Below are 14,627 nucleotides of genomic sequence, written 5' to 3'. Positions count from 1 at the left end.
CTCACAGCCCTGGGTTAAGTGCCCAGGCTCCGTATATGCTCCAGAGAGAGAGTCAGTTGGGCCAATTGTTAAAGCGGGTGAAAGGGATGGCCTGGGTAATTTCAGGCCTGTCAGCCTGACATCGATCCCAGGCAAGATAATGGAGCAGCTGGTATAAGATTCAATTAATAAAGAATTAAAGAGGATAATTTATTTAATGCAAATCAACAATTTTTGATGAGATTACAAGTTTGGTAGATAAAGGAAATGGTATTGACATAATGTATGTAGACTTCTGTAAGGCGCTTGAGTTGGCGCTGCACTCCAGTTTGATCGGAAACCTAGAAGATACAAAAGTAACGTGGCACACTTGAATTGGATTATAAAGTGGCTGATAGGTCTCAAAATGTAATTGTAAACTGGGAATCAGCATTGCACAGGTGTGTTTCAGGATGGTCCTTGCAGGGATCGGGTCTTGGCCTAAGCGATTTAACATTTTCATCAATGACCTGGAAGAAAACATCAAATCGTCACTGATAAAGTTTGCAGATGACACAAGAATTGGGTGAGTGGTAAATAATGAAGAGGATAAGTCACTGATACAGAGCGATCTGAATCACTTGGTAAACTGGGGAGCAATCAAACAGTATGTGTTTTAATATGGCTCATTGTAAATGAATACATCTAGGAACAGGATGAGGGACTCTATCCTGGGAAACAGAGACTCTGTAAAGGACTTGGGAGTCCTGGTGGATAATCAGCTCATGTGATCCTGGGATAAATAAACAGAAGAATCTAGAGTGGGAGTATTTGGCACTGGTGTGACAACTGCTGGGATCCTGGGTCCAGTTCCGGTGCCCCAATGCAAAAGAATGTTGATGAATTGCAGAGGTTCAGAGAAGAGCCATGAGAATGATTAAAGGACTAGAAACCATGTCTTATAGTGATAGGGTGACCAGACAGGACAGGGGTTGGGGGTAATAGGAGCCTATATAAGGAAAAGACCCTAAAATCAGGACTGTCCCTATAAAAATCAGGACCTCTGGTGAGAGATATAGTGAGAGACTCAAGAAGCTCGATCTATTCATCTTAACAAAGAGAGGGTTGAGGGGTGACTTGATTACAGTCTATAGGTATCTCCCTGGGAAACAAATATTTAGTAATTGGCTTTTCAGTCTTGCAGAGAAAGGTCTATCATGATCCAGTGGCTGGAAGTTGAAGGTAGACATTCAGACTGGAAATAAGGCATAAACGTCACAGTGAGAGTAATTAATCATTGGAAGAATTTACCCAGGGTGGTGATAGATTCTCCATCACTGACTGTTTTTGAACCACGACGGGATGTTTTTCTTCAAAGACCTGCTCTAGGAATGATCTGGGGGCAGTTCTCTGGCTTGTGTCAGGCAGGGGATCTGACTAGATGATCGCAGAGGTCCCTTCTGGCCTTGAACTCTATGAAGCTAAGAGTGAGGAGCTGCCTAAACCAACCAATAGGAAATGCGGCGGAGAGGGATGTGGCCTAAGCCCCACCCCTAAAGGGAATTTGGTATCTATCTCTACTTGGGAACACTTAAATAGTCATTGGAGCAGAGTTTTGACCCCAGGTCTCCCAGTTGGGTACCCTAACCACTGGGCTAGAGACAGTGGTGTAGTCGAAAATATGAAGGTCCTGGAATGCCACTAAAATACTGATTTTCTTCAATATGAATTATAGAAATTCACATTTTATTTGTCTACTGAATTTCTGGTACAGTAATCCTGGGCTAAACCAGGCATGGCTGGAGACAGGCCAGCTGTCCAAAATAACAAGGTATTGGATTTTTTTTTAATTGTACACCCCATAGTAGCTATTCAATTTATTTTAAATGTTGAAATCATTGTGCTGAAATGCCATTACTGTGTATGCAATAGAATACAATAGAAATGCCATTACTGTGTCTACAATAGAATATGTAAAAGATATAACTCTAGACAGTAGTGTACAGTACAGTGGTAAAACCCAATGAATCGTAGCACGTTTTCTTTTTACTTTAGCCTATAGGCTAATGAAAATAGAAAATAAATCATGCTGCTGCACTACAGACATTACTGTATCAGGCTGAAATAATAAAAGTTTATTTTAAATGTAGCTAGTAGGCTACACAAGTAACACAAAATACATCAAGGCATAACGGACTGGAGTAGCAAAGGCCTGCTGTAATGCATTGATCTAATTTTTACAAGTATTTCCACAAAGCGTCTTTCTCCATATTGTATTTTCTGTGTCTGTGAATCAGAGGGAGAACAAGGATGTCTGAGCCAAGTTCTGGCACAGCTGAGAGGATGCCACATGGAAAATGAAGGGCCATGTAGCTTGCTAAACGTGAGTGATGATGTATGCGGAATAAGCCCCTTGCTACATTTCCATTCACAATCATAGTCATGTGGCTGAGGGTATGGCTACACTTGCAGCTGTACAGCACTGGGAGTTAAAGCTGTCTTCGTACAGCTGAGTAGGGAAAGCACTGCAGTCTGTCCACACTGACAGTTGCCAGCGCGCTGTCGTGGCCACATTTGCAGCATCTGCAGCGGCATTGGGAGCAGTGCATTATGGTCAGCTATCCCAGCGTTCCAAGTGGCTGCAACGTGCTTTTCAAACGGGGGGGTGGAGTGTGACAGGGAGCGTGGGGGAGAGAGAGAGTGGATTTTGGAGCCAACACTGTGTCAGCAGCTGCCTTGCAAGTTCCAACCCCTCCCTAGCCCTCTCTGACTCACTGAAAGTGAACAGCACCTCTTTGTCTTTTTCCTCACAGACCAGATAAGCAGCCGCTCGCCGAAACGGACCCTCCTCCCTCCCCCTCTATTCAAGCAAACACTAGCTGTGTTCCTTCCAAAGGGAGCCCTCTGCCTCTGCTCATTTACAGCAAACAGGAGCTGTGTTTGGTTTTTTAATAAGCAGCTCCCGGAGCCCAGAGTTTGCAACAAAACAAAGAGCGGAACCTTCACTTAAAAGGATTATGGGAAGCTTCCGGAGATCAGTCACTGCGTACTAAGGTTATTCCCTATTTACACTGGTGCCCCAGCGCAGCAGCAGCAGCAGCAGCAGCACAATACTCTTTATTCCTCTCGGGGAGGTGGAGTACAAGCAGCGCTGTAGCCAGGGAGGTACAGCGCTGTATGTGCCTTGCCAGTGTGGACGGGGAGTGAGTTACAGCACTGTTGGTGGCTTTATTGTGCTGTAACTCTCAAGTGTAGCCAAGGCCTTAGATAAAGTGAAAAGGAGGTAGGGCAGCTGTGTAACCAATCTGGTCTGTCACTGACAGAAATTGTCAATTCCTAGCATGACTTTCTTGATTATACTGGTCAGAAGTGCCATCTGAGCTGAAACCACTGCTCAGCTCCACGCGTGTGATTTCATGCAGCATGGCTGAGTGTGAACGTGGATTTAGGCCTTGGCTACACTTGAGAGTTACAGCACAATAAAGCCACCAACAGCGCTGTAACTCACTCCCCGTCCACACTGGCAAGGCACATACAGCGCTGTATCTCCCTGGCTACAGCGCTGCTTGTACTCCACCTCCCCGAGAGAAATAAAGAGGATTGCGCTGCTGCTGCTGCTGCGCTGGGGCACCAGTGTAAACAGGGAATAACCTTAGTACGCAGTATCGACTCATCCCACCCCCTTTTCTGGCTCAGGTTACAGCCTCAGGTACTGACCCTCACCTAAAGTCATCCCCTGCTCTCCCATCCCCCATGCAGACAGTCCCAGTAAAACTAAACACCATTTCCAGATCAATCCATCCCTCTCCCTACAGCGTCACAGGGCTATAGATAACAAAATGAAATTCACCAAAGACAAATGTGAGGTGCTACATTTAGAGAAGAAAAAGCAAATGCACAGATACAGAATGGAGGATAACCAGCTGAGAAGGATCTGGGAGCTGTGGTGGATCACAACCTCAGCATGAGTCAGCAATGCGATGCTGTTGCAAAAAAAGCAAATGCAATTTTAGGTTGCATTAACAGAGGTATAGCCAGGGCCGGCTCCAGACGCCAGCGTGCCAAGCGCGCGCTTAGGGCGGCAATGAGAGCCGCGCGGGGGGCGGGGGCACTCTGCCTGTCGCCGGGAGGGCAGCAGGCAGCTCCGGTGGACCTCCCACAGGAGTGCCTGCGGAGGGTCCGCTGGTCCCGCGGCTCCGGTGGACCTCCCGCAGGCATGGCTGCGGATGCTCCACTGGGCAGCGGGACCAGCGGACCCTCCAGGCACGTCTGCAGCAGGTCCACTGGAGCCGCGGACCAGCGACCGCCAGGCGCCCCAGCGGCGTGCCGCCCTGCTTGGGGCAGCGAAATTACTAGAGCCGCCCCTGGGTATAGCATGCAAGTCATGGGAGGCGATAGTACCACTCTACTCAGTGCTGCTTAGGCCTCAGCTGGAGTACGGTGTCCAGTTTTGGTCACCAATGTCTAGAAAGGATGTGGAGAAACTGGAAAGGATCCAGAGGCGAGTGACAAAGGTGATTAGAGGGATGGAACACAAGCCATAAGAAAAAAAGGCTGAAGGAACTGGCTATGTTTTGTTTGGAAAGGAGGAGATTAAGGGGACTAGATAATGGTCTTCAGATACTTGGAAGGCTGCCATAAAAAGATAGAAAAGTTGTTCTCTCTTGCTACGGAGGGCAGGACAAGAGGTGATGGGGTCAAACTACAGCACAGCAGATGTAGATTAAGCCTCAGGAAAAACTTCCTAACTGTAAGAAGAGTAGGACGATGGGAAAGATGCCTAGGGAGCTTGTGGAAACTCTTTCGCTGGAGGTTTTCAGAAGGAGGCTGGAGCCATCTGTCCAGGGTGGGTTAGAAACAAGAAGTCCTGCATTGTTGCAGGGGGCTGGACGAGCTGACTTTGCGATCCCTTCTCACCCTGTGATTCTATGAGTGCTGCTGAATAGCACCAGGAGAGCGTTTCGGCGTGTTCCGGCTCGAATATAGCACTGGCTAAAGTCACACTCTCTCTCTCTTTGGCCCAATGACTATACCCGTGGGAGACTGAGAGACCCCCTCAGGCCATGATGGGGACACACAGCACTCCTTCCCTTGCTGCAGGGGCTGGTACTTACGGCCAAGGAGGCGACGCCGGCCAGTCTCTGAGAGAGCTGATGCCGTCGTGGAGCCTGCCCCTGCAGCCTGCTGACCAGCTCCCTAAGGATCTTTTCTGTGCTCTTGGGCTGGGATGTCAGCATCTTCCACATCTCCGCAGCAACACTGCAAAGGGAGAGAGCCAGTGGCACCCGATCAGAGCCCTGCTAGCCTCCTGCACCCCTCAGCACTGGCACGCCAGCTGGGTCTCCCCTCACCGGCCGGCCCTTTGTTGCCCTCCTGCTCCTGCAAGGACCCCGTTGGCTGGTGCAGGCTACATGGAGCCAGGTCTGAGTGTCAGCCACAGGAGAGGCCGAGGGATGCCGTACAGGGTTTTGCAGATTGGCCTGTGTCCAGGGCAAGCCAGCCTGCAAAACCCTCCAGGAGAAGCAGCAGCTCTGCAGGGAGCAGGAGATCTCTGGAGGGTTCTGCACTCCCCTGTCTCTGGCAGCGGGACCAGTCCGGGGGACCCAGAGTGCAAGTGGTGGTAGCCGCAGCCCCGTACCTGTCACATGACAGTGAGCAGCCCAGCAGGGTTCCGACCACCTCCTCGCTGAACTGGGAACCCAGCAGGAGAAGGGCCCTGAGCAGCTCCTGCCGGGCAAGTGGCTCGCTGATGGAGTCAGGTGCTTATGAATGCTCCTCACAGCCTCTGACACCTGGAAGGAAAATGGGGAGGTGGGGGCCTTGGCTTCCTCGCACGGCTATTGATTGGGAGCCAAGGACCTGCTGCACCTGAGAGCCATCTGCCCTCCCAGAACCTCTTCACCAGCCCCAGGCCTAGAACACAGCACCAGTTCCCAGCCTATCGATTCATAGACTGCAAGGCCACAAGCGGTCATGGTGATCACCTAGACCAGGGGTAGGCAACCTATGGCATGTGTGCTGAAGGTGGCACGTGAGCTGATTTTCAGTGGCACTCACACTGCCGGGGCCTGGCCACGGTCCAGGAGATCTGCATTTTAATTTCATTTTAAATGAAGCTTCTTAAAAATTTAAAAAAACTTATTTACTTTATATACAACAATATTTAGTTATTTATTATAGACTTATAGAAAGAGATTTTCTACAAACATTAAAATGTATGACTGACACGTGAAACCTTAAATTAGAGTGAATAAAGGAAGACTCGGCACACCACTTCTGAAAGGTTGTTGACCCTTGACCTAGACTGACCCCTGCATTTCACAGTTCAGAGAACTGCCCCCAATAATGCCTAGCACCCAGAGACAGAGTCTCCCACGGATGGGCTCCCCCAGCACGGTGTTCTCACTGCAGCTCTTACCCTCACCAAGCCTAGGCCGGGAACCTCCAGGATCTTATGCAGCATGTTCCTGGCCGTCACTGCGTCATGGACGCTGGAGTCTCTCACGCCGTCGATAGCAACGAGGAGGAAGTCCATGCTCTCGGATGGGTTGAAGTACTTCCCAAACAGCTGAAACAAACTGCTAGTGAAACCCCTTTTGCTGCCCAGCGCGGATCTGGTCAGCGGCCAAGCAGCCAGGACTGGCCCGGCCAGGAGTGCAGGCAAACCCCACTCTACCGGGACAGGCCTGGCTTACTGCACCTGGGCAGCACAGTACCCAGCCAGCAATTGGAAGCTGTCATGCATGGCAGAGGCCAGCGTGGCAGTGCACGGGGGCACAATACTGCGCAGCACGGATACACTCTCTAGTGCTCAGCAGGGGCTGGTGCTCGTACGCAGATGCAATGATGCCTTTTATTGCATTAATCTCTGAGGAAGCTCCCAGCAAACCTGACAAGGAGCTGGGATCAGGTTTGGATGAGCCCCAGTGCATCTTGCGGTGTGTCATGTAGGCAGGTATATTGGGCTGCATTAGTAGAAGCATTGCCTGCAGATGGAGGGAAGTGATTATTCCCCTCTATTGGGCACTGGTGAGGTCACATCTGGAGTATTGCGTCCAGTTTTGGGCCCCATACAAGAGAAAGGATGTGGACAAATCAGAGAGAGTCCAGCAGAGGGCAAGGAAAATGATGCGGGGGCTGGGGCACATGACTTGATAGCAGCCTTCACTACCTGCAGGGGGGTTCCAAAGAGGATGGAGCTCGGCTGTTCTCAGTGGTGGCAGATGAGAGAACAAGGAGCAATGGTCTCAAGTTGCAGTGGGGGAGGTTTAGGTTGGATATTAGGAAACACTATTTCACTAGGAGGGTGGTGAAGCACTGGAATGGGTTACCTAGGAAGGTGGTGGAATCTCCATCCTTAGAGGTTTTTAAGGTCAGGCTTGACAAAGCCCTGGCTGGGATGATTTAGTTGGGTTGGTCCTGCTTTGAGTAAGGGGTTGGACTAGATAATTTCCTGAGGTCTATTATTCTTTGAGGTGGAGTGGGCCATAGGCAGGTCTCTGTCCCAGCTGGATGGGGTTAGTCACATCCTGGGTCTGTCCCTTCCCCCTGACTCCTAGGGTGTTAATTTCTGACTCCTGATAACTCTGGGCACAACAATCCCAGGAAGCACTGACTGTAGTTACCGATGTGATATTGCTGATGTTGGTGACCCAGAAGGCTCTCTCAGTTTGACTGTCCTTGAGGATCTGCCGATACTCTGCGCCGTGCTTCACCAGCATTTTGGCTGACCCAGGAGGAAACAGACAACAGGCAATATAAATCAGACCTTCGGTTAGCAAGCGGGAGTTTTGCAAGGAAGTTTAGAGAGGGTGTGTGAGAGACAAGTACATCTAACAAACATACTGTAAACTCAGGCCAATAACCTGTTCCCCATCCCTCCCCAAACTAAACAAACTAACCTCCTGGAAGAGTAAAAATAAACCAGGCAGAAGGGCAGCAGCAGCGTGGGGCTCTCAGTTGATTGCACTGAATGCAGCATGTACGATTACCAGCCCTGTGGGCAGGTAGCATATGTGGGCATTTGGCCCAGGAGCTACTGGCCCTCGGAGACCAGGAGACCAGAGGGGCTGAACTGGTGGAGCCAAGGGAGACAGTGAGGTACATAGAGGAGACTTTTAGGGATGCAGTAGAGTAGTCCCACTCCCAGTCTGACAGCCTCTGTGCTGCTGAGGAGGTGAAAGTTTCGGGAAGGAGAACATCGAGCTGGGGCAGAGGAGACGATCCCATAGTTGGGACCCACCTTCCAGATGAAGTCATGATGTCCTCTCACACTGAGGCTACCCCTCCTGAGGTGGGAATCCCACTTACAAAGAGAAGCCAGGAAATAGTAATGGGGGATTCAATCAATAGACACATAAACAGTTGGGTTTGTGATGACTGGGAGAACCGCATGGTAAATTGCCTGCCTGGTGCAAAGGTTGCAGCTATCACGAGACATCCAGACAGACTTATGTGCAGTGCTGTGGTATGTAACCTAGCGTTTAAATCGGCCTCTGTATGAGATAGCTAATGTGAGAGTGAATTTTAAAAAAGTCTCCAGATGTGATCCCTGGTAAGCCTGACTTCAGTACCAGGCAAATTGTTGAAACTATAGGAAAGAACAGAATTATCAGATGCGTCGGTGAACACAATTTGTTGAGGCAGAGCCAACATGCCTTTTATAAAGGGAAATCATGCCTCACCAGTCTACTAGAATTCTTTGAAGGGGTCAACAAGGATGTGGAGAAGGGTGATCCAATGGATATAGTGTACTTGGACTTTCAGAAAGCCTTTGACAGGGTCCCTCACCAAAGGCTCTTAACCTAAGGAAGCTGTCATGGGATAAGAGGGGAGGTTCTCTCATGAGTCAGTGGTTAAAAGATAGGAAGCAAAGGACAGGAATAAATGGCCAGTTTTCACAGTGGAGAGAGGTAAATAACGTGGTCCCCCAAGGATCTGTGTTGAGACCAGTGTAGTTCAACATAGTCATAAATGATCCAGAAAAAGGGGTAACCAGTGAGGTGGCAAAATTTGCAGATGATACAAAATGACTCAAGATAGTTAAATCCAAAGCAGCCTGCGAAGAGCTACAAAGGGATCTAAAAAAAAGAGAGACTGGGCAAGAAAATGGCAGATGAAATTCAATATTGATAAATGCAAAGTAATGCACATTGGAAATCATAATCCCAACTATACATACAAAATTATGGGGTTGAAATGACCACTCAAGAAAGAGATTTTGGAGTTATCGTAAATAGTTCTCTGAAAACATCCAGTCAATGTGCAGCGGCAGTTAAAAAAGCAAACAGAATGTTGGGAACCATTAGGAAAAGGATAGATAATAAAACAGAAAAATATCATAATGGTTCTATACAGTGGTGAGCTGGAGCCGTTTCCCACAGGTTCCCAAGAACCGGTTGCTAAAATTAGACCTCCGTGGAGAACCGGTTGTTAAAGGGCCAGGGGGTGGGCAAAGAACTCCGGTCCATGGGTGGGACCATCCTGTTGCTCCCAGGATTCCCAGCTGGGGAGGCTGAGGTTCCCCTGGACCCTCCCCCGCTTCCCCCCAGCTGCAGCGTGGCCAGCTGCCGGCGCCAGCTGGGCAGCTCAGCTGAGCTCGGGAGTCGTCCTGCTGCCGCTTTTTGAGTAGCCCGGCAAGTGGGGTGGGAGAGGGGGCTGCTGCAAGCTCCAGGGCTAGCCAGAGGGGAGGGAAGGGGAAGGGGCAAGTGGGGCAATTGGCCCAGGCCCTGCAGGGGCCCCCGGCCCCACGAGGATGTCTCCCCCGGGCTCTCCCCCGCTTCCCCCACCCCGCAGAGCCGCAGCATGGCCAGCAGCTGGGCAGCTCAGCTGAGCTCTGGGCTGCCGGCAAGGTAAGGGGACGGGGGGCTGCGAGCTCCGGGGCTGCAGGGTGGGGCAAGTAGGGAATTTGGCCCCGGCCCCTCGGCCCCACGAGGATGTCTCCCCCGGGCTCTCCCCCGCTTCCCCCACCTCGCAGAGCCGCAGCATGGCCAGCAGCTGTGCAGCTCAGCTGAGCTCTGGGCTGCCAGCAAGGTAAGGGGCGGGGGGCTGCGAGCTCCGGGGCGGCAAGTGGGGCAATTTGCCATGGCCCCCTGGCCCCACGAGGATGTCTCCCGGCCCCACGAGGATGTCTCCTCCCGGCCCCTGCAGAGCTTCAGCGTGGCCAGCAGCTGGGCAGCTCAGCTGAGCTCCTGAGTCGTCCTGCTGCTTTGAGATGCCGGCAAGGTAAGGTGCGGGAGACTACGAGCTCCAGGGCTGCGGGGAGGGCAAGTGGGGCAATTTGCCCCAGGCCCTGCAGGGCCCCAGACTCTCCTCTGCTTCCTCCCTTAAATCAGAACTTTTATAGGGAACCGGTTGTTAAGATTTTGGCAGCTCATCACTGGTTCTATATAAATCTATGATGCTTGAAACCTTGAATACTGCCTGCAGTTCTGGTCGCCCCATCTCAAAACAGATATACCAGAATTGTAAAAGGTGCAGAGAAGGGCAACAAAAATGATTAGGGGGATGGAACAGCTTCCATATGAGGAGAGATAAAAAAGATGGGGGACAAGGGTACACTTCAAACACTGTATCGCCGTAGCTGCACTGGCGCTGTAGCATTTAAGTGAAGATGCTCCTATGCAAAGAAGCTCTTAATCCACCTCCCCAAGAGGTGCTGGCTAGGTGAGTGGGAGAGGTGCTCCTGCCGACAGGGGTGTGGATTTTTCACACCCTGAGCAATATAGTTATAACAATATAGGTCTGTAGTAGAGACCTGGGACTATTTCGTTTAGACAAGAGATGACTAAGGGGATATGATAGAAGTCTATAAAATCATGACTGGTATGAAGAAAGTGACTAGGAAGTGTTATTTACTCCTGCACATAACAGGAGAACTAGGGTCACTTTATGAAATGAATAGGCAACAAGTTAAAAACAAACAAAAGAAGGTATCTGTGCACACAATGAACAGGCAACCTGTGGAAATTGTTGCCGTGGGATGTTGTGAAGGCTAAAAGTATAATTGGATTCAAGATAATCAGGGCATGTAACCCCATACTCTGCATGTCCCTAAACCTCTGACTACCAGAAACTGGGACTGCATGTCAGGGGATGGATCACTCAAATTTCCCTCTTCAGTTCATTCCCTCTGAAACATGAAGCACTGGCCACTATCTGAAGACACAATATTGGGCTAGATGAACCATTGGTCTGACTCAGTATGTCCATTCTTATGTGAGTTATGAAGAGTAGAATACGGATAGAGGAAGCTAAAGACATCGGAAACTCCATGGCTTGCAGGACTAAGGAGGTTTCTTTAAAAAAAGTGAATTAGGAACAAAAGAAATCGTAGCAGTGGTGTAGGCTCATTACTAGATGGAGACTGTTTAAAGGTTGCAGAAAAGGTGGAAGTGTTCAATAAATATGTTTTCATGTTGGAAACCCCATGTCAGTGTATTTAGGAAGGACAAGGGTCTCAGTGCTATTACATTTTAGCAGCTGCATGAAGGAGAAGAGGTGGTGAAGTCCCTCCACAGCCGATTGCCAGATCTCCTGCTCCTGCTCCACACAGCACAGAGTGAGACACCCCACCAGCTGGCCCAGGACTCTGAACTCCTCCACTTCCTGACGGAGAGAAGGAGCAAAGGGAGTCACTCGCCCCTGCAGACCTAGTGCAGTGAGTCTCCCTGGCATTGCCCTAGCAGTGGGTTAGAACAGGGAGGCAGAGGCCACCGCAGAGAGACTGGGGACAATGAGAGCAGGAGGAGCTGTGGGGCCCATCACCAGGGGCTGAGGAAAGCTCAGCAGGGACGGAGAAATCTGGGCAGCAAAGTCAGCAAGCGTTACCCCGAGTGGGGACCCAGGTAACGAATGAACTAACGTCCAGTCTCCATCTCAAGGGCAAGTTCCTAATCCCAGCCCCTTCTCCCATCCCCCTCCCTTCTTTGACCTCAGGCCCAGGAGCTTGGAGTCACCTTGGACTCCTCTGCTCTGCCTCCTGCCTCTCTCACTCCATCCTGGAGCTCCCCAGAGCCCACCCATTCCGCGCCGCCCCCAGCCTGCCTGCTCTCTCCTGCCGGCTCTCTCCTGCAGCCTTGTCCTCTCGTCTCCCCCTCCTGCAGCCCCTGCACTGGCTCCCTGCTCTTCCCCACCTGGCACCAAGCCCCTTGCCCTCCTCTCCCGGGGTCTGCACAGCCTCCCCACTCCCACTCCCCAGTTCTCTGGTGCCTTTGGCCCCGCCCATCCCTTTCACTGTGTCCCCTCCCACCTCCCTCCTTCTGTTCTGCTGTCCCAGCCTCTGGGGCACATCATCCGAGCGCCCCCGTCCAGCTGCCGGAGGGGAGGCCCTTCCATAGGGGGGATGGAGCATCTGGAGCAGCTCAATGGCCCTGAGCATGCAGAGCAAGGGGCGTTCATCTGGCAGCCTGGCAGAAGCTGATGCCAAGGCATCCCACAGGCGTCTGACAAAGGGGGTGAACAGACACCTGGGTTCGGAGGCTGCTGTCAGGGCAATCCTGTGTAAATGCATTGACCCTGCAGAGCAGACTTTGGTGCTAGGGAACAGCGGGAGAGTCCTTGGAGACAGAATGATGGAACTCGACCCAAAGCCCACTGGAGTCAGAGGAAAGACCCATCGACATCAGGGCTCGTTAGATTGGACTCCTACTGAGGATCTTGCTGAGTCACTATTCTAGGCCTGCATTTTCCATGCCAGGGCATGCTGCACCGCAAGGCTGTTCAGTGTAGTTAGGAGGTGGCCAGGGTCACAGGCTGCTCACCTGGAATTTGCACTGAGACCCCATGAATTCCATCAGCCACCTGATCCTTCCCACTGCCCTCAGCCGCTCATGTACCTCCTGGATGTGGTCCAGGGAGCAGGACCTGAGAGAAACAAATTGGGACAAATTGCTAAGGAGAAGTACCAAAAAATAGTCCAAGCACATAGGAGAAAATCAGCAAGGCAAAGGCAAAAATGAGTTCTAACTGTCAAGGGACATAAAAGACAATCAGAAGCAGCTCTATAAATGCATTAGGAGCAAGAGAAAGACAAAGGAAAGTGTGGGGCTACTACTCAGCAGGGAAGGAGAGCAAAGAATGGATGACACAGACAAAGCCAAGGTGTTTAATGCCTTTTTTGCTTTAGTTTTCACTAAAAAGGTTAATGACGACTAGATGCTTAACACAATATTAACAACAAGGGGCAGGAATACAGGCTAGACTAGGAGAGAACAGGTAAAGACAATTGAGGTCAGTTAGATGTATTCAAGTTGGCAGAGCCTCATGATATTCACCCTAGATGGAGCTAGGCAAAGAAATCGCTGAACCTTTAGGAGGTTGAGGTCCCAAAGGACTGGAGAAGGGCAGACACAGAACCTGTCTTCAGAAAGGGGAACAAGGAGGCCCCAAGGAATTATAGACCTGTCAGCCTAACTTTGGTACCCAGAAAGATACTGAACAAGTTATTAAACAGTTTGTAAGAATCTAGAGGAGATAATAGGGTAATAACAAATAGCACCATGCCAAACCAATCTAATTTCCTTCTTTGACAGGGTTACTTGCCTAGTGGATGGAGGCAGGCAGTATATGATGATGTATATGAAGTTTAGTAAGGCTTTTGACACAGTCCCACAAGACATTCTCCTAAGCAAACTAAGCCAGTCTGATCCAGATGAGATTACTATAAGGTGGGCGCCCAACTGATGGAAAGATCGTACTCAAAGAGGAGTTATCACTGACTCGCTGGCAAAGTGGGAGGGTGTCTCAAGTGAGGTACCCAGGGTGTGCCTGGTCAGTACTAATCAATATTTTCATTAAGAACTTGGTTAACGGAAAGAGAGGATGCTTGTAAAGTTTGCGGATGACACCAAGCTGGGAGCGGTTGCAAGCACTTTGGAGGACAGATTAGAATTCAAAATCAGCTTGCTAAATTGGAGAGTTGGTCTGAAGTCAACAAGATAAAATTCAGTCAAAACAAATGTGACGTAACACACTTAGGAAGGAAAAATGCATAAAAACAAAGTGGGGGATAACCGGCTAGGTGGCAGTACTGCAGAAAAGGATCTGGGGCTTATCATGGATCTCACACTGAATATGAATCAACAGTGTGATGCTGTTGTGAAAAAGGAAATGCCATTCTGAATTGTGTTAGCTTGGAGCTCTGTGTCCAGTTGCAGGCACCACGCTTTAAGAAAGATGTGAACAAACTGGGGCCAGTCCAGAGGACAGCGACAAAAATGATCAGCAGTTTAGAAAACCTGACCTGTGAAGAAAGGTTGAAGGAATTGGGCATGTTTCATCTTGAGAAGACGGAGGGGGCACCTGTAACAGTCTTCAAATACGTTAAGGGCTGTTATACAGAGGATGGTGACAAATTGTTCTCCATGTCCCCTGGAGGTAGGACAAGAAGTAATGAGCTTAATCTGCAGCAAGGGAGATTTAAGTTAAATATTAGGAAAAGTCTAAGGGTGGCTAAGCACTGGGACAGGTGACCTAGGGAAGTGGTGGACTCCCCATCATGGAGGTTTTAAAAAACAGGCTGGACAAACACTCAACAGGGACAGTCTAGGAATGCTTGGCCCTACCTCAGTGCAGGGGGTGGAGTAGATGACCTCTTGAGATCCCTTCCAGCCCTGCACTTCTGTGATTCCCTCTTCCCAGGTTCTGGGATCGAGGAGACCGAATCTCTG

At 50.2% G+C, this 14,627-nt stretch overlaps 1 protein-coding gene across 8 annotated transcripts in view; it reads right to left on the bottom strand.

Moving 5' to 3' along the window:
• Window positions 1-12,789, bottom strand: part of LOC120405126 (maestro heat-like repeat-containing protein family member 7) — a 28,818-nt gene extending 16,029 nt beyond the window's left edge. For 6 of the 8 annotated variants that reach the window (XR_005598392.1, XR_005598393.1, XR_005598395.1 and 3 more), the window contains exons 1-4: window positions 12,720-12,789; window positions 11,430-11,565; window positions 7,584-7,690; window positions 6,377-6,526 (exon numbers count right to left, since the gene is read on the bottom strand). Coding sequence is in view for 4 of the 8 variants with exons in the window: in XM_039538417.1 (XP_039394351.1) it covers window positions 6,377-6,526; window positions 7,584-7,690; window positions 11,430-11,565; window positions 12,720-12,752 (426 nt within the window). In the remaining 4 variants the exon portion in view is untranslated. Of the gene's footprint in view, window positions 1-5,072; window positions 5,218-6,376; window positions 6,527-7,583; window positions 7,691-11,429; window positions 11,566-12,719 lie in introns of those variants that run through there. The other 2 variants (XM_039538418.1, XM_039538421.1) reach the window with 2 other exon arrangements.
• Window positions 12,790-14,627: the final 1,838 nt, after the last annotated feature.

This window comes from Mauremys reevesii, linkage group 4 (genome assembly GCF_016161935.1).
Source record: "Mauremys reevesii isolate NIE-2019 linkage group 4, ASM1616193v1, whole genome shotgun sequence".
NCBI classification, from domain to species: domain Eukaryota; kingdom Metazoa; phylum Chordata; order Testudines; family Geoemydidae; genus Mauremys; species Mauremys reevesii.
This window is presented reverse-complemented; position numbering and strand designations above follow the sequence as displayed.